Genomic DNA, 17,220 nt, shown 5'->3' with positions numbered 1-17,220 from the left:
CTAGGCGACGTACTTAGTATACTTCTAAAAAGTAGCCGTATTATCTAAGTACTTTAATATAGCCTAGTTACGAAAATATATAAGTAGCTTATTATAAAAACGGCGCTTTTACTAGGACTTTAAAAACTTATTAATACGCGCGAGCTTAGCAAATATAGAGCGCTTTTAATAAACGTCTTTAAATATAATTATAAGTACGTTTAGTTTATAGCTAGCGTCGTTTATAGTAATTAGGCTAGTATAAGCCGACTTAAGCTCGTAGAGTAGTTACTTAGCCGTAGTAATCTCGTTAGAGGTTAGTAATAAGTATATAAACTCCGTAGCGCTACCTCTAATCTTATTAATAATATACTCTAAGCGGTACCTATCCGTATTATAGTTAGCGTTCTCTAAGCGCTTTGTAATACGCTAGAGCTAATAGTCGAACTTAAGGCTAGTATTATTATTTATAAAAGTAAGTACGTTAAGTATTTTCTAAGAGCCGTGGGTAATAGGATAGGACGAGGCTAAAGTAGTTTCGTAGTTACTTTACGTTTTTAAACGTACTAACCGCTACTTTAGCGTACTAAGGGTAGCGGTATCTTAAATAGAGCTAGCCTAGGAGCCGTTCTTTAATTACTCTAGCCTTTTAGCTATAGCTATATTATTAGTATAGGCTCGGGTAAGGGCTTCTTTCGTAATACAGAGCTCTATAGTAATAGTACGCGTAAAGTCGAGGTTTTTATAGGTTATTATATATAGGCGCTTAGTACTATTACTTAGCTAGCTAATAGCGGACGCTAGGACCTACTCTAATTAGTACTAAGTAATGCGCATTTTTAGCTACTATTCGATCTATTTAAATAAGGTCTTTCCGTCGTTTTTAAAATATAGTTCTTAGATAAGGTCGAGGTCGATATACTACTTAGTATTCTTCTTAAAAAGAATATTGTTGCGAATATAAATAGGTAAGGTAAGCTAGTTAGCTATGTTACTAAAGTACGCTAAGTAATCGGCCTAAGTAGTAGAGGGTAAGAAGCGCTCTATTAGCTAGTTAGATAGCGCGACCTTAAGGTTAATAACCGGGAGCTTAGCGCCTTTATTAAGGCCTACGACGCTCTATTAAGACTCGTAGAAGTAGTAGCTCTACTAAAAGCCGTTAGTATAAAAAGAGACCTAGCCTCCTTAGCTATATCCTCTAATTATTACGTTTAGTAAAGGGGGTATATATTTAGGGAGTATTAATTACGCTACTTACGTACGATTAATTTAACTAGCTATTACTTAGCTCTCTTATGCGCTTTCTTAGTAGGGGTAGCTAGTAATTAATTAATTAAGATATTATCGTTCTATTTCTAAAGAATAGTTAATTAAGTAACGTTAAGTAGTATTATAAAAGGGAACTTAAAGTAGGTCGGAACGCTATTATATTAACCTAATTAACTAAAGACTTAACGTAAAGAGGGAAAAAATAGAACAGTGGGTAGAAGCTAGCAGGCTGGCCCTTTGGGCCTAGCGGTCCAGCTCGTTACGTAACTACTAGGAGCTCAGCCTCGCAGCCTAAGGCTAAGCCACAGGGCCCACAGGGCCCTGGTGCCCACTGCCGTGACATTAAGAGGTTATCTTTTCTGCGTAGCGAGATACCTTACCGATTTACAATAGTAGAGTTTAATTACTAATTAGTATTAGTATCCCTATTATAAGGTAGTTAGTTCGAACCGTAGTTAACGAAGAGATTAATTAAACTATATAAATATCTGCGTAGGTATAAAAAGGAGGTTCTAACCGTAGGTTGGGCTGGCTACGATAATCGTAAATAGGGCCCCTAATTGGCCCCTGCGCAGTCGGCTGTATGCTGCGGTCGAATTGGACTTCCAATCCGACAAAAAGCCCTCTCAAGGGTGCAAAACAATCATCCTCCATCTGGAACACGACCTGCCGCTATCCTCCTCTGACTAGGCCGTCAAATCATGGATCTTGCGCTATGCGACAAATCCTCTTCGTGACAGTGGTATCATTAACTCTTTGCGAATCAAATCACAGAAAAACAATAAAATAGGCCGTGCCGTTCAGCACTCACCGCCCGCCATGCGCGCCTTCTCGTCATTGCTGTTGCTCGGGGAAGCATCAGCAGTGTGGGTATCGCCCGAGAGGTTGGTGTTGGTGCGGTGCTGGGAGCGGCTACGGCGGCCAGTCGACTCGCCAGTATCCTTGCGGCCGAAAGAGTGCCAACTCTTGAAAGAACTGAAGGTGATGGTCTTCTTGAAGTCGCGGCCCTCGTCTTCGCCACCCTGGCTGAAGGCACCGCGAACGACCTGGTGGTCGTCGAGAAGGTTGAAGGTGCGCTTGACGAACTTCCAAGCCTCGACGCCAACGACGTACAGGAGAGTGAATCCGACGACAATACCCCACTCCCAGGTGATGCCAATATGCTTGAAAAGTGTGGTGTTGAGGGTCGGGATGTAGATGACAGGGAACACAGACAGGGCACCGATGATGACGGCCCAGAACAAGAACTTGTTGCCGTAAATGTCCTTGAAGAAGGGGAACTTGCTCTTGCTGTCGGGGTTGAGACGGAACATGGAGCGGCGAAGATTCTTGAACTCCCAGGCAGAAATGAGAATGATCCAGGTGAGCTCGGCAAAGACAGCGGCGCGGGCACGGAAGACGGGTCTACAAGCCTCGGTGAAGGTCTTATTGCACTCGGAACCCAGGTTTCCGCCGTTGGCTCCGTAGACGACAATGATGAAAGTGACCAGGGTCAAGGCGCCCATGATGATACCATACACAATCATGTCAATGATGATCTGGTTGGTAAAGACACCGCGCTTCTTATTCTGAGGGGGCTTGCGCATAACGTCGGAAGCAGCCTGCTCACGACCCAGACCGAAGGCGGGGAAGGATGAAGTAACCATGTTGATCCAGAGAATCTCAAGAGGAGAAATGGGGAAGACGGACAGATCGGCACCGTCGCGGAAAGCAAGACCGCAGCACAGAAGAATAACCTCGCCAACGTTGGAGCTGAGAAGATGGAGAATGAACTTCTGGATGTTGTCAAACATGCGACGACCCTGGCGAATGGCGGAAACGATGGAGTTGAACTTGTCGTCCGTGAGCACAATCTTGGAGGCCGACTTGGCAACATCAGAACCAGAGCCCATGGCAATGCCGACATCAGCACGAGCCAAGGAAGGGGCATCGTTGACACCATCACCAGTCATGGCCATGAAGGCGTTGCGGCGACGGAGGGCGTCGATCATTCGAGTCTTGGTATCGGGAGCACAACGTGCAATGACCAGAGGCAGCTCGGGCATGGCATCAATTTCGGCATCAGTCATTTTGTCGAAATCCGTGGCCTTTTGCACAACAGCTTTGGCTACTTCGTCGGGGAGAACACCCAGGTTCTTGGGGATGATGCCGACTTCTTTGGCAATAGCCTTGGCTGTCTCGGGGTGGTCGCCTGTAAGCATGTGGACCTTGATACCGGCTGAAGAACATTCGGCGATGGACGGCTTAGTCTCTCGGCGGGGAGGGTCGTAGATACCAGCGAGACCCAGAAGAGTAAGACCCTGCTCAACTTCGGTACGCAGAGCATCTTCCTTCTCCTGGGCGACGTCAGCCTGCTTGGTGGTAAACTTTCCATTCCAGTCGCGGCAGCCGATGGCGAGAACTCGCTGGCCTTGGGAGGCCAACTCGTTCATCTGGCTGAGAACGTCCTCTTTCAAGGCGTCGGTGAGCTCCTGTCTGTCCTCGCCAAAACCGATGTGGGTGCAGAGATCCAGGATGCGCTCGACGGCACCCTTGGTGAAGACCAAACTGTTCTCGGGGCTCCAGATATCGGCAGTCTCGTCGTTCTCAGGAATGTCGTAGATGACAGACATACGCTTGATGGAACTGTCAAAGGGGAATTCAGCAAGTTGTTTCCAGCCCAGGCCCTCGAGGGACTTCTTTCCGAGCTTGAAGCGGTGTGAAAAGATTTGAAGAGCAATCTCTGTGGGCTCGCCCGTAGTTTGCCACTTGGCTTCTTCCTCATCGTATCGGACAGTGGCCAGGTTGCAGAGAGCGGAAGACAGGAGGAAAGCCTTGAGGCGCGGGGTCATCTCGGCCTCATTCTCAGCCTCAGGCGCCTTCGCAGGCTGCTTGTTCTGAAGCTTCTCCTCGGGGACATCGAACTTGAGAACAGCGGCAGATCGCTCCTGATCGTAGTCGCGCTTGGGGGCCTCATCGACGACCTTCTCCGGCTCCTTTGACTCCGAGTGGGTGACGCGACCCTTGGTCGGGTCGTTGGGGCTTTGCGAGTCTCGGACAGTGTAGGTGTGGGAGAAGGGAAGCCAAGCCTTGCGGACAATCATAGCACCCTGTGTAAGGGTTCCAGTCTTATCGGAGCAGATGTTGGTAACACCACCAAGGGCCTCGAGGGCAGAAAGGTCTCGGACGACGACGTTAGACTTTCGCATGACCGTCACGGCGACAACCATTGTGATAGTAAGGACACTGTTAGGCTACTGTTAGTGGTAACTTTGATTGGCAAAGAAGTACTTAGGACTTACGCGACGAGAGATTCCGGGATGATGGCAATACCGAGAGAAACGGCATAGATGATGACTTCGCCAGTAACATCAAACTTGTGAGCAGCGAAGACAATGATGGCCAGGATGATGGCACAACCGAAAAGAAGGTAGGCCAGAGCGGCCAGCTTCTTCTGCAGAGGGGTACCCTCAGTGAGACCCAAGAACTTGCCAACAGCATCGTAGACACGTCTCGAGAGACCAACAACGGGCTGACGTTTGCCGTACTTCTTGTAGTTCATGGAGCGACCGGGCTTGCGCGTCTTCTTTTGGGTAGATGCAGCGATCTTGCCGACCTCGGTCTGCATGCCAGTAGCAACCACGATACCGCGACCACGGCCCTTGCGAACGATTGTTGTGGCGTATGCGATGTTGAGGCGGTCACCGATACCGACTTCGCCCTCTTCCGTGGCTTTCTTCTCAGAGCCAGGGACCATGATGTTGGCTTCGGTGGTCTTATCGACGGGTTGAGCTTCACCGGTAAGAGACTGCTCATCGCAAGACAGGTTCATAGCCTCGAACATGCGCATGTCGGCAGGCACTGTATCACCCATCTTGAGAAGGATGATGTCACCAGGGACGACTTCAGCGCTGTTGCAACGGTTAGCATGTTTGCCAAGGGAAAACAAGCAAGACGGCTAAGAGCCAAGAGAGCCAAGATGAGAGGAAGCGGGGGGGACCGCGTGTTGACGCATTGTGCATACTTACTTGGGAATAACTTTGGTCTTTCCGTCGCGGAGAACGTTGGCAGAGGGGGCAGAAAGAGTGCGGAGAGCATCCATCTGCTTCTCGGCGCGGTATTCCTGCCAGAAACCAATGGTGACGTTGGCGACAATGACGAAGGCAAGAACGCCGCCCTCGATGTAGTCGTTGATGGCGAAACTCAGAATCATGGCGAAGACGAGAACGAGCACCATGGCATTGAACAACTGCTTGCTAAGAATTGTGTACCATGGCACCGACTCGCCAACTTCGAACTCATTGGGAGGGTACTTGTCCGAAGCCTGCTGGACTTGCTGCGAAGACAATCCCTTGTCGGGGTCAACTCCGAGCGCCTGCGCGGTCTCTTGGACCGTCAGCAAGAAGGGGTGTTTTGGGTAGTCACCAGACATTGTGTCGTGTCTGAGCTGGCGACGTTGATGCGATGTAGGATGTTTCCATTCACGATCGGGGTGGTAGGTGGAGAGAAGCTTGAATCAGCTGTAGAACTTGCCAAATCGAGGCTGGAGATAGGCGGTTGTAGTGATGATGCCTCTCACTCGCGGATGAGGTCAGAGAGGATGGTTGATGGTTGGCTTGGTAACCTTGGAAAAGCTTCTTCTTCCGTTGTGTGGTTGGAAGGAAGGAGAGGGAAAGCTATCTGACCGACAGATCTAGAGTTTGAGATGACAAAGGTTGAGGGGGGGACAAGGCTACCTTTATAGACTGACAGCCGGGAGACTGGTAGACTTGGAAATGCGCAGGGTTTCGAAAAGTTTGGAAGCTTGTGCCTCGTAACCCACAAGGTTATCAGCGTCAGACTGGGGAAGTGAAAGAAAGAGAAAGAAAAAGCTGGGAAAGATGCCAAGGTCTGGGCATATGATAACACGCCCCCCTTCCCCCTTCGTAGAGGGGCGTTGTCGTGAAGGGAACATTGGCACGAGAGCTTGCAAAAGAAAAAAAGGCATTCGGTCATTGTGCCGACTGAAAGTGTGTGATTGGGCGTTGGTGGTTGTACCAAGGCGGTAGACATGGAAGCTTGACTTGGCTGAACTTGGCGGGTGGTGAGCTTCTTGGCTTTTGGAGACCGTTCCAGTTTCCTGAGAAGTTTGGTTTGGAATTGGAAAAGGCAGAGAAAAAAGAGAGACTGAGAGCAAAGACGGTCCGGTTGGGTGGTGGTCCTCGGGTGACGATGACCTTGGCGGAGCTCTTGGCGGAAGGAAGCGGCGTGGACGGAAGTGGGGCACCCAGAGGGAGTGGGGTCCGGTGGTGGGGCATGGATTAAGGTAGGGAAAGAGCAGGGGGCGCTGGAGAAGGAAGGAACTCTGGAGAGAAGGGCCGGAGGGAGGCCCGGGGGTACGCAATTGTGAGTGTTTACCTTATTTACTCTCTTGCCTTACTCATTGATATATCAAGGCAGGTTGCAGGTTAGGTTGTTTCTCTATGACATCGTATCGAAAGAATGGAACTTCATCCTGAGAGACTGGAGGTATGGTATTTGCTTGCTCACATGGGCCAGTTGTGTCAAGCGGCCAACAGATCGTGAGCTGCAGTAGCAGGAGGACGGTGTTCTGCCATTGGAGCCTCCATGCAAAACAGCAGAAACATGACTATAAAACGAACGGACCATTGCAGCTGCAAACGGATAGAAAGTTTTTAGCGTGCACACATATTCAAAAATTGAGTGTGACTCTGCAGCTTTTCTCGCTGCGAAGGCAATGGAATGGAACGAGCCCATTTCATGTCAGTGACGCCATTGGTCGCCTCTCGGCGGATAAAGTTATTTGATGCGATAAACCAATGGACAGTCTCAACTGCGCCATGGGGGCATGCATCACGTGCTACTGGACATGCTCGAACCAGACGCACAGACATTTTCACATTTTATATGGGTCTTTTGCACGAGCATGTTGTGTGATTGGCCTGTCATCTCTTGGCCACTGGATTCCTTCTCTCTTGGCTTTTGCCTCCAGCTGGTCCAGATACCACAGCACCTGGTTACAGCGGGTGGAGGTATCTTGCCAGCCAAGATGCACAGCCTTGGTACTTACGCACCTCAGCGGACTCGCCGCGACTATCCGCCGTAAGTTGGTTGCAAGGGGGCGAATCATGGCGCCTTGGCTGCCCTGAGAGCCTGAGAGCCGCTGGGACTGGACGCCTATACGCTGCTGTGTCATGTTTTTGTTTGGCCGTTTGCGTTGCACCTTCCCGGCCACGCATAGGTAGGTACTTGCCTGGATACGAATGGGGAGGTACACCCAAATGGAACAACTCCCGGCTTCACCTCAACAAAAAAAAGATCCCGAAACAACGTGATCCTTTCAACAACGCCGCCTCTCTCAGATGCCGAACTCCTACTTGCACCCCGGAACGACATGCCAAACCCAGTCATCGTATATCTCCGAGTGCTAAGGCTGAGAGAGGCTCTGCTCTGACTCTTCGCAAGCTTTGATATCACGTGTACCCTCCCTACGCGTCAGCTGATCAGTCTTCTTCGTATGGAAGATGCTTGCAACCCAACACGTCGTCGAATCCATCACCGAACCCGAAGAAAGCCGGAGCCCGACGCTGACTTCGCGTTCCGCCGGGCGGAGCGAGATGGCGACACCGGATGGCACGCCACTTTCAATTACTTTTCGCCCAACTCCGTCCGCTGCCAAGAATTCGACCTTTACCACACCAGTTCGTCCGCGCCGTCGGTCGTACACTATCTTTCACGCCATCTAACACCAGCTTGCGTATCAAAAGGTCTGGCTAGGCAGACTTGGACGGAAGGACCTTCAAGGTGGACCGGGGTTCGATGGCGAGCCGCCGGCGCGGGCGATGTAGGAAACCTCTCCAGCCTCCGGACAACGATTGCCGGCGAACGTCGCCGTGCCGCCCCGGGCATGGGCAAACGAAAAAAGCAAGTCTATTCCGACTGCAAGCGAGGAATGCAATAGCCATCCTGCCATTTCTGCAACCGCTATCCGTACAACCATTCACTCACGCTGGAATGTGGGTTTCTGGCAGTCGTGCCCAGCCTACATACCATCAATACCGAATCCTCTAGAAATAGACCCATCCTGATCAACTGGCAAGGCGACAACTATTCTACCTACGGCCTCTTGTCCATGCTTCGCGCGTATCATATACCTACCATGGCATGACTACAGTCAGGACCTAGCTACCCACCATTGCGACTCCGTTTGCGCCGGCTCTACTTGGCGGCCCTTGGCGGTTCTTGTCCTACGACTCAACGACGTTGGATCAGCTCCGACGTGGGATGACCGAAGCTGGGCCCAGGCATTCTAGACCCCATCATCCCACATCGCCGTCAATTGACCACTCACGGCCCCGAAGCCTGCAGCCCGCAACCCGAGGACACAGGATCGCAGCTCGCACTACCAAACCACCCATCACACACAGACCAGAACGAGGGGACGAGAGACATTACATCGCACACATGGAGGGGTTGCGTCGACGATCCAAGCGCAATGCTGATCCCTTCTATCGGTTTTCCTCATCTGTGCTGTCTATCGCCCATCACCCCGCGCTCGGCGCCCGTATATGCGCACGAGGCATCCGAGATCGAATTATCGCTCCCGGCGGCTAGTGTACTCCCCCTTCCTCATCCAAACTGCTTCAAACCGACGTCCTCGCCAACGCCGAGCTCAAGTCTCCAATTCTTGTCATTCTTGTCCACCAAGTGCAACATTGTGTGGTCTGACACGGTCACAATCTTCTCGGTGGAGTCGCCAAGCGCTTGGCTTCTCGCGACCGCGCAAGATGGTGTGGACCGGGCCAAGTGACGTAGGAGGTTCAACCCGGAGCGCCCTTCCGCCCCCCCCCCCCCTTTGAGCCCCTCGGTTCTCTCGTTCCACGCTCGCTCAGGCCAGAACACCACTAGTTCTTCCTCGCATGTTCTTGGCAACGAAACTATTTCGCCAAGCCGTCGCCGTGGTCCCTGGTGTTGTCGAAACCACAGATCGGGTTCGTGTATAGCTTCGTAAAGAATCCAAATCATGCTCACTGACACTCTCCATGCCGTCACCTCGCGCCACCGGCCATCGTCCCGAACCAACCCCTCGGAACGGCCTATGTTAGACTCTAATTGTCGGTTTTCCCCTACGGCGCTATTAGCGCAAGTCACTTTTCTCTTGGAGAAAACAACACGTTGCTCGCACGTTTGTAGCAACATAGCTGGGATGAGACACCTAGCCGGTGGGTGGCAGCATGCTCGCCCATCACAAACACACTCTGAGGGTGGTCACTACAGCAGCAACTCGCTTGCGATGATAGTCGGTACTGCAGTCACGACCTAAGCCTCTAGCTATCCGTTTTGCCCGTCTTACCCTTTCCTCGTTCCCGGAATGGTCCACGCGAAGCTTGACCTTTGCTTATCCTCCCACCTCCCATGAGCTTGTATTACGGCACTGTGCATGTACCCACGTCTTGGATGATGGAATTAACCCCATTCCCAAGCATCTGTCTGCCGGTCCTGCGGGGTTGGAGGCATGCAGAATGTATACCTTGCCTTTGACGCTTGGCCGCAGCGCCGTCATCATACATAAAGCAGCAGAGACGAGTACCCACCGAGTCGCAACTCGATCAGAAGATGAAGGATCTCTCAAAGGACCAGACCGGAGCTGCTTTGAGGGGTCCTTTGCTGCGCCGACGCCCTCCTCTCCACCTGTGACTTTATCCAAGGCTTGGTGCTCTTGGGATATTCTTGGCCTTGGCGAAGCTGACCAACGGCCAGATCAAAAGGTTGTAAAACGGCTTTGCCAAGATTAGGCGATCAGCTGAATTCCAGCAAGAGAGAAAACAGATTGAGTTATAGATCTACATGCTTGGTTCCATTGCGTTGCCACACCTTATCTGTCAACAAGTCTTTGATGTAGGTCTTGTTATATTGCAAGATTCCCGATGGGGTTTGAAGCTTGTAAGCCATTGGCTTTGGTTTAACCGTCCAAGCCGAGAATCACCCCAGATTATTGATTGAGTAACATTATCTGAGACTATTGGCCAGATCATGTGATACTTGTTGACTGAGACAACTCGTCTCTATTGGCCATCGATCATTATTGAAACTCCTGGTTCGACGAGCGTCGAGACATTTGTCGCTTGCCCAGTAAAGCATCGCAACAGAGCTTAGTTGCGCCTTCCGGATGCGTTGCTCAAGGTAGATGGTTTCCAGAGTACGGTGCAACTTATTTCATGGTCAACATTGCACTTACGAATCTGTTTCACGGTGTAATACCTGACGCCACAAAGGAAAAGTCGGTCAGAACGCTAAGAGTTGCGCAAGTATGTCGGTTATATAAGGTGTGCAGATGTATTATTCAACCAGTCTCCAATGCCATTGACCGATACGTACGTACCTTCCCTCACTAGAAAGGGCCAGGATAGTGAAGATACTGCCAGGTCGCCAGCTTGCAGCAGTGAAAATGAGAATCCCCAAATCCACAGCACTCTGTCTTCTCATCGCCAGGACGGTGAGCTGTAAGTCCTGCGCAATATCCTCAATTGGACAAAAACTGATACACTTTCCAGATGCTCAAGAGCTCTCTCAAGACACCATATCCACCGACGAGCTTCCTGCCCTTTGCTCAGTACTCTGTCTACCGCTCAAACTCGTCTTCCCGAACTGTGATACGCTCTGCCAGACATGCGAGAAGCCCAAGATGTTTTGCAAGACTCGGGAGACGGCCGAGTGTGTCGATACGTCCACTGACGTCAATAATTGTGGGAAGTGTGGGAACAAGGTAGGTGTTATTGTCTACATAACTTGCATACATCCTTTCTACCTTGTAGTCAGATATGCGGTATTTGGACTGACATGTTGAACACTAAAGTGCGGCGAAAAGGAAAGCTGCTGTACTTCGAAGTGCGTCCCCGAGAACAACTTTCAGGCCGATGTCAACAATTGTGGCAAATGCGGCGTCAGGGTACGTGGATATTCCGCTGCATCTTCTCCTCTAAAATCGACGTTCCCAATCATTTACTCATTTTCTCCAGTGTGACGAAGGTCAAGTTTGCTGCGATTCCAAGTGTACGAGCACGATACAGTTGCAGAGTGATGGCAAAAATTGCGGAAAGTGCGGTACCAAGGCAAGTCACCCTCGACATAAAGCCCAGCCCATCTTGTAGATGCAAGTATCACGGTTTAGTATCGAAGGCTAATTGGACTTTACTAGTGCGGCAAGGGCACGACGTGCTGCAACTCCGAGTGCCTGCCCAACGACACATTTCAGAGCGATCCCGTGAACTGCAGCAAATGCGGAAACAAGGTGAGGCTCTTCCCCAACACGGTCCATTTTCCATTGTACAAGACGGTTCGACTGACTACGACAATAGTGCCCTGAAACCTTCAACTGCCACTCAGGCCACTGCCTCGAACCACACACCTGCAAAGCAGGCGTTTCCCTTCTCGAAAGCTGTCAAGACCCCATCGTCAGCGGATCAGGCTGCGGTGCTGGCGAAGACGAATTGTGCGACTGCATGGAGTCTGTTGAAGGCGATCCGTTTTGCGGCGCGTTCGATGGGCAGTTTTGTCAGGACATGTGCAATTCTGATAATGATTGCCAGAATAGCAAGGGGAAGAAGTGTGCGAGAAGAGACAAGACTTGTTGCTCGGCGGTGGCTACTGATGACAAGAGCCACAAAACGTTCAAGGGTGTGTGTTTTGAGGCTTGTGCAGGGAAATAAGGTCCAGTGCCGTTGGAGGCTTGATTTTCCATGTCACCAACAGCCTGTATTCTGCTCTACTCTCCGACACAGCGGTTACGGGAAGTTTGATAATATGAACATATTACGCGTTCAACAGAATTCACGCCAGTCTATCCAGGAGCGCCATTGATACAAGGACTCAATTACTGCCGCATTCATCAATATGACAGCTGTTGATAGCTCTTTACCACCCCGTTTCCTATTTTCCTGCACGTAAATGCTATATCTACTTACCTTAGTCCGCGAGGTAGACACCTTGATATCTACTGAAGAATGCTTATCAAAGAACCCAAGCTTCTAATCAAACCATTGTCAGGTATGGTCCCCCACTCAGGGTATCTCCGAAACGCAACGCCTTCGAATTTACGATGTCCAGCGTGCCCACTCCCTGAAATCTTCAACCTAATTACTCTGCTTCCTTGAACTTCCTTCCCATGCTACCGGAGATAATCTGAGCATTGGTATAACATTGGAGCTCTCTTCCTGCCAAAGCTTCATTTCTTTCTCATCTCTCGCATACCATACTGATCGTGGATTTCATCCATCGCACCACATTAGACAAGGTACATATGTTTCGTACCACCCTGCCAGACGTACAGCTAACGCATTCACAGATCCTACTCACAGTCATCCACTCATACACATACACAACTACATACACCCACGCAACTGCAACCATGAAGCTGCCAATTACCCTCGCCATTCTTCTCGCCCCCATGGCAGTCTTCGCCAAACCCCCCAAACGTACCAGCGCACGCCACGTCAGAATCGACAGACTCCCCACTTGCATCCAATACTGCATTGGAGAAACACAATGGCGCATCAAAGGCGCCACGCTCCCAAAGCTCGCCGGCGAATGGTGCGCGAAAACCGCCGCACACACGCCGGACTGGATCAGCTTCGGCAAAGCTTTGGACGATTGCAAGAAGCACCAGTGCGATAACAGCATCCAGTGGATCGACCTCGCCGTCTGGCACTGGGACATGTGCGAGTGGAGCGATGTCAAGGAGGAGGGCATGAACTTGCTCAATGGCTATCGCAAGGCGTACTGGTTGCCTAATGATCGTCAACCTATTCGACCTCCTCATTCGAGAAACTGGATCTCGGATGAGACGTTTGAGGCTCCCGATGAGTGGAATGAGAATAATGGAATTGGAGATGACATTCCGGAAGATCAACCTCCGCTCCACGGCTGATAGACCCTCTTCGACGAACCGCTTCTGAACGAGATTGGTGGCATCTGAGAGGATGGATATCAAAGTCTAGATATGGTCGTCCGGAGGGATGCGCGTCAGTCGGCACCGGTCAAGATGTTGGCGACTACACGAGGCTTTTCCACCAGCCATTAATCCCATGTTCGATGCGGTCCCCGCGAAAGGTACCTATGCTAAATCAGCCACCATCAACTTGCACCAACCCTGTCGCAAGTAATATTTCGATGACTACTCAGTTATTGATAGGTAGATATCAATGAATGCATCATGTATTGAAACATTATTGAGAGATTGCTGCTTCTCTCAGTCGCTCTCTGGGCTTAGAATTCTATTTGCAGAAACCTCTCCGTGTCACAAGGTCATACCTGTGTAGGTTGTAAACATAGACATCGTAGCTCCATAGCTCAGATTCAAGTCCGTAGCATTTGACAAAGTCCGACAGGTTTTGCGGACTTTCAACTGAAGTCCCTCTCAGTGAAGCCAAAATGTGGCTGTGGCAGTCACAGCTGAACGCAATTGTGACACTGCATGTAGCATGACTGCCGAGAGGCGGACTTGGCGGACTTTGAGCAATCCTGTTGCTGAAACTAAGTATCTTCACCTGCACCTTTGAAGATTAGATAAATAACACTTGCGCGAGAGTTTTTAGTACGTTGAATGTTTTACCAAACAATCATTTCGCGTTTCCATTGATATTTTGCGCCTTACACTCACTTTTAACCATGACAGGTGCTGCTCTTTTCGTCGGAAGTGATGGACAAGTCGTTACTCGACATGACCTCCCTCCAGTCACAGCACGAGACGACGAGATTCTCATTGATGTCGTCTACTCGGGAGTCAACCCTGCGGATCTCAAGATAGTACACTTCACCAACTTCCGCAACTCTGTCCCGGGAACGGACTTCTGCGGCAAGGTCCTAGACTGCCCCGCGCTCGTCGACTCTGGGTTCAAAGTCGGCGACATCGTGGCCGGTCAGAGTGTTGTCCATGGAGAATGCTCCAAAGAGTACGGCGCTCATAAGCCGCGCATCTCCACGCCGAAACTTGGCCTTTTCAGAGTCCCTGAGAACATGCCCCGCCCCGACGCTGCAGCCATAACCACCGTCAGCCACACCGCCAGCGACGCATTGTACAACAACTTCAAACTTCCTCTCCCAGGATCCAGTACTGATGTTGTTGAGGGCACGCTGGTTGTATGGGGTGGAGGAACGGCCGTCGGCCTGTCCGCCATCCAGCTGGCCCGAGCTAGCGGGGTTACCAACATCATCACTACGGCATCTCTCCCCCGTCATGATCTTCTCCGAGGACTCGGTGCAACCGAATGCTTCGACTACAAGGATGCCGATGTCTCAGACAAGGTCAGACAAGCGGTCATCAAAACAGGCCACTCTTGGGTATGGGGATTCGAGACCGCGGGGTCGCTCGAATCAAGTCAGCTGCTGCTCGGTGCGCTTACCAACATCAATGCCGATACTCAATTTTCTTGGGTCAATGCAACGGGTGCGCAGCGTCCGCCAAGCGAATCAGTCCTCGGATCCCGAGACTACGATATTGTCTTCGAGGTTGCCGGTGGTCGCCATGTCATCCCCGCAGAACCTGGAAAGGCCTCCAACATGTGGGCTGCTCTCGACTGGGTAGTCAAGAGTTACGGAAAGGGATTCGAGCTTCCTGTCGTGCGTGTGTTCGAGGGTACGGGAGAAAAGGCGCTGGAAGAGATGGAGACGGTGTCCAAGCAAGGAACTTTTGGCAAGCTCGTGTTGAAGCATCCCCTTCGATGATCGTAAGGCTAGCGAAGATTACTTTCCTGCGAAGATTCCAAGTCGGCTGTGAAAGACATCTCTTGAAACGAGTGAGCCAGCAAAGTGGATATTCTAGATGTAGAAAGAAACCACGAAAGGAGAGTAGCAGAAGATATTGGAAGCTTGAAAGTATAAGCACTGATTCCCATCCATGATGGTCATGAAGAGCTGAGAAAGGGTGGTGCATATTTACGTATAAACAAAGATCAGAGCATTCGACTCTTTAGAATATATAACTTGCTTTATCACTTAAAACTTCAGATCCTCTTCCCGGCCTGCGGATAGGGTACCCACTTTCCTCCACTGCGTGTCCGCCGTTCCTCCGCCAGTGCTCCGGAGCAACCCCGCCGCATTGTGTTCTATGCTTGACATAGTACACAATTAACGTTCTAACATTCTATCGATATAGCGTCGTTCTTGATATCATGCTTCTTGCATGCTTCGGGAGACACTTCTCTCCGCGTGTCTGTGTAACAGAATCTGTTAGTATCCCTATTATAGGGTAGTTAGTTCGAACCGTAGTTAACGAAGAGATTAATTAAACTATATAAATATCTGCGTCGTAAGTATAAAAAGGAGGTTCTAACCGTAGGTTAAGCTAGCTATAATAATTATAAATAGGGCCCTTAATTAGCCCCTACGTAGTTAGCTATATACCGCGGTTAAATTAGACTTTTAATCTAATACTAACTTTCTCTTTTTTTTATTAATTTAATTACTACGGTTAAAAGTATAATTCGACCTCGGGCCCGTCTACTAGGTCGTCTCCTTTTCCCCCTTTTCTCTACTTTTTTCGTATTACTTATCCCTCTATTCGTATAATAACTTTTCTACTACTTACGAATTATTCTAATCCCTTATTTAGTACTACTTTTATAAAAGCGTTTACGAGGTTATTTTTATTATTAATTTAATAGATCTTAAGTATCTCGCGCCTTTCGTACGATTACCTAAGGGTTATAATATCGATTATAAGCCTCTTTTCCTTTATCGTTCCTAATTTAACGAGGTATTTATATAGCGAGTAGGAATTTATATAAATAACCATTAAAATAGGTAAAAAGCTAATTCGATTAGTAATCTTTTTTAGCGTCGTTAAAATCATATAAGAGAGGTTAATACCGTTAATTATATTATAAACCTCCGATACTAATATACTTCTCGTTACCCGCTTACTTTTAGTTAACGAGTAATAGATTATATTACTATATATAATAAATTCGCTCTTACCTATACTCTCGTTAGCTAGGATAATAATATACCCTAATTACGAAGTAAGGTCGTTATTATTCGTAAATAACTTATTAATAAAAACGTAGAGCTTACTAATCGTAAGGTCGATTAGGTAATAAACGAGACCTCGATTAAGATTCGTTTATTACTACTTAAGCCGCTTATTAAGTACCTCGATATCTTATTTAATTAGATCTATAGCTTATACTACCCTAGTATAATTAAAAGTCGCCTTAAGTTAATAAATACTTATAATATATACCCCTCGCGCGAGCTTAGCCTTATATTACTTTTTAACGTTAGTTATATTTAGATTAATAAAGTTAATCTTCTCGCCCTACCCCTTTTATTAAAAAACGATAGTTTCCTTTTTAATTATAAAAATCCCGCCGTTAAATACTAGGGGGGTATTTATTATAAGGACCTTTTTTAGCTTTACTACGAAGCCCGCTTTTTAAAGCTCCTTATCCTCCTTTTTTATAAAGTTAATATTAAATAGGCCTAATATATCGTCGGTCTATATTCTAACGATCCTAAATTAGTTACTTTTATACTCTACGATTAGTAAGTATAGGTTATATATAGAGGTAACTATTAATAGTTAATTAATATAAAAATCGTAGTAAGTAGCCTACTAATAAGTGCCCGATTCTACGAGCCTATATAGTAGCTTAAGTACTTTAATAATCGTGCCTTCTAAGTACTTACTAGCTATTTCCTTCGGTAAATAGGCTAGGATTTTCCTTATAAGCCCTGTGGCCGATTAAGTATAGGCCTAAGTAATATTACGGCTCTAAATCTCGTATCCCTTTTTTTATAGCGATACTATTAGTACTATTATTAATCGTTAGTTATAGCGCTATATAATAGGCGATTATATAAGTAGCGTCGCTTTTTTAACGTTACCGTACCTCTAAATTACGTATCTAAACTTCTTATACGGCTAGGGTATTCCTTTCTTTTTAATCTTATAAACTATTTATAATTTAAATATACGGAGGTTTATTTATTTTTTTA

At 48.6% G+C, this 17,220-nt stretch overlaps 6 protein-coding genes across 6 annotated transcripts; 4 read left to right on the top strand and 2 right to left on the bottom strand.

Moving 5' to 3' along the window:
* Positions 1-2,048: 2,048 nt before the first annotated feature.
* On the bottom strand, positions 2,049-5,659 carry CLUP02_07238 (potassium/sodium efflux P-type ATPase; the record flags this gene model as incomplete). Its single annotated transcript, XM_049286233.1, has 3 exons — positions 2,049-4,473; positions 4,530-5,138; positions 5,256-5,659. 3 exons carry the CDS (start codon positions 5,657-5,659, stop codon positions 2,049-2,051), a joined length of 3,438 nt encoding a protein of 1,145 aa, XP_049143376.1.
* Positions 5,660-5,903: 244 nt separating this feature from the next.
* On the bottom strand, positions 5,904-6,550 carry CLUP02_07237 (uncharacterized protein; the record flags this gene model as incomplete). Its single annotated transcript, XM_049286232.1, has 3 exons — positions 5,904-6,037; positions 6,099-6,493; positions 6,525-6,550. Coding segments are annotated over 3 exons (555 nt in total), but the record flags the coding sequence as incomplete, so codon positions are not given.
* A 1,986-nt stretch (positions 6,551-8,536) lies between these two features.
* On the top strand, positions 8,537-9,037 carry CLUP02_07236 (uncharacterized protein; the record flags this gene model as incomplete). The annotated part of the gene is made up of 1 exon (XM_049286231.1): positions 8,537-9,037. A coding segment is annotated over one exon (501 nt), but the record flags the coding sequence as incomplete, so codon positions are not given.
* Positions 9,038-9,749: 712 nt separating this feature from the next.
* Positions 9,750-10,124, top strand: CLUP02_07235 (uncharacterized protein; the record flags this gene model as incomplete). The annotated part of the gene is made up of 2 exons (XM_049286230.1): positions 9,750-9,998; positions 10,107-10,124. The coding sequence occupies 2 exons, from the start codon at positions 9,750-9,752 to the stop codon at positions 10,122-10,124; spliced, it is 267 nt and encodes an 88-aa protein (XP_049143373.1).
* A 551-nt stretch (positions 10,125-10,675) lies between these two features.
* CLUP02_07234 (uncharacterized protein) lies at positions 10,676-13,153 on the top strand (the record flags this gene model as incomplete). Its single annotated transcript, XM_049286229.1, has 6 exons — positions 10,676-10,730; positions 10,782-10,963; positions 11,084-11,176; positions 11,426-11,518; positions 11,586-11,904; positions 12,585-13,153. 6 exons carry the CDS (start codon positions 10,676-10,678, stop codon positions 13,151-13,153), a joined length of 1,311 nt encoding a protein of 436 aa, XP_049143372.1.
* A 740-nt stretch (positions 13,154-13,893) lies between these two features.
* CLUP02_07233 (uncharacterized protein) lies at positions 13,894-14,949 on the top strand (the record flags this gene model as incomplete). Its single annotated transcript, XM_049286228.1, has 1 exon — positions 13,894-14,949. One exon carries the CDS (start codon positions 13,894-13,896, stop codon positions 14,947-14,949), a length of 1,056 nt encoding a protein of 351 aa, XP_049143371.1.
* Between the last annotated feature and the right edge of the window lie 2,271 nt (positions 14,950-17,220).

The sequence above is a fragment of the Colletotrichum lupini genome, chromosome 4 (assembly GCF_023278565.1).
Source record: "Colletotrichum lupini chromosome 4, complete sequence".
Lineage (NCBI taxonomy): Eukaryota > Fungi > Ascomycota > Sordariomycetes > Glomerellales > Glomerellaceae > Colletotrichum > Colletotrichum lupini.
Note: the sequence above shows the minus strand (reverse complement) of the source record. Positions and strands in the feature narration are given on the sequence as shown.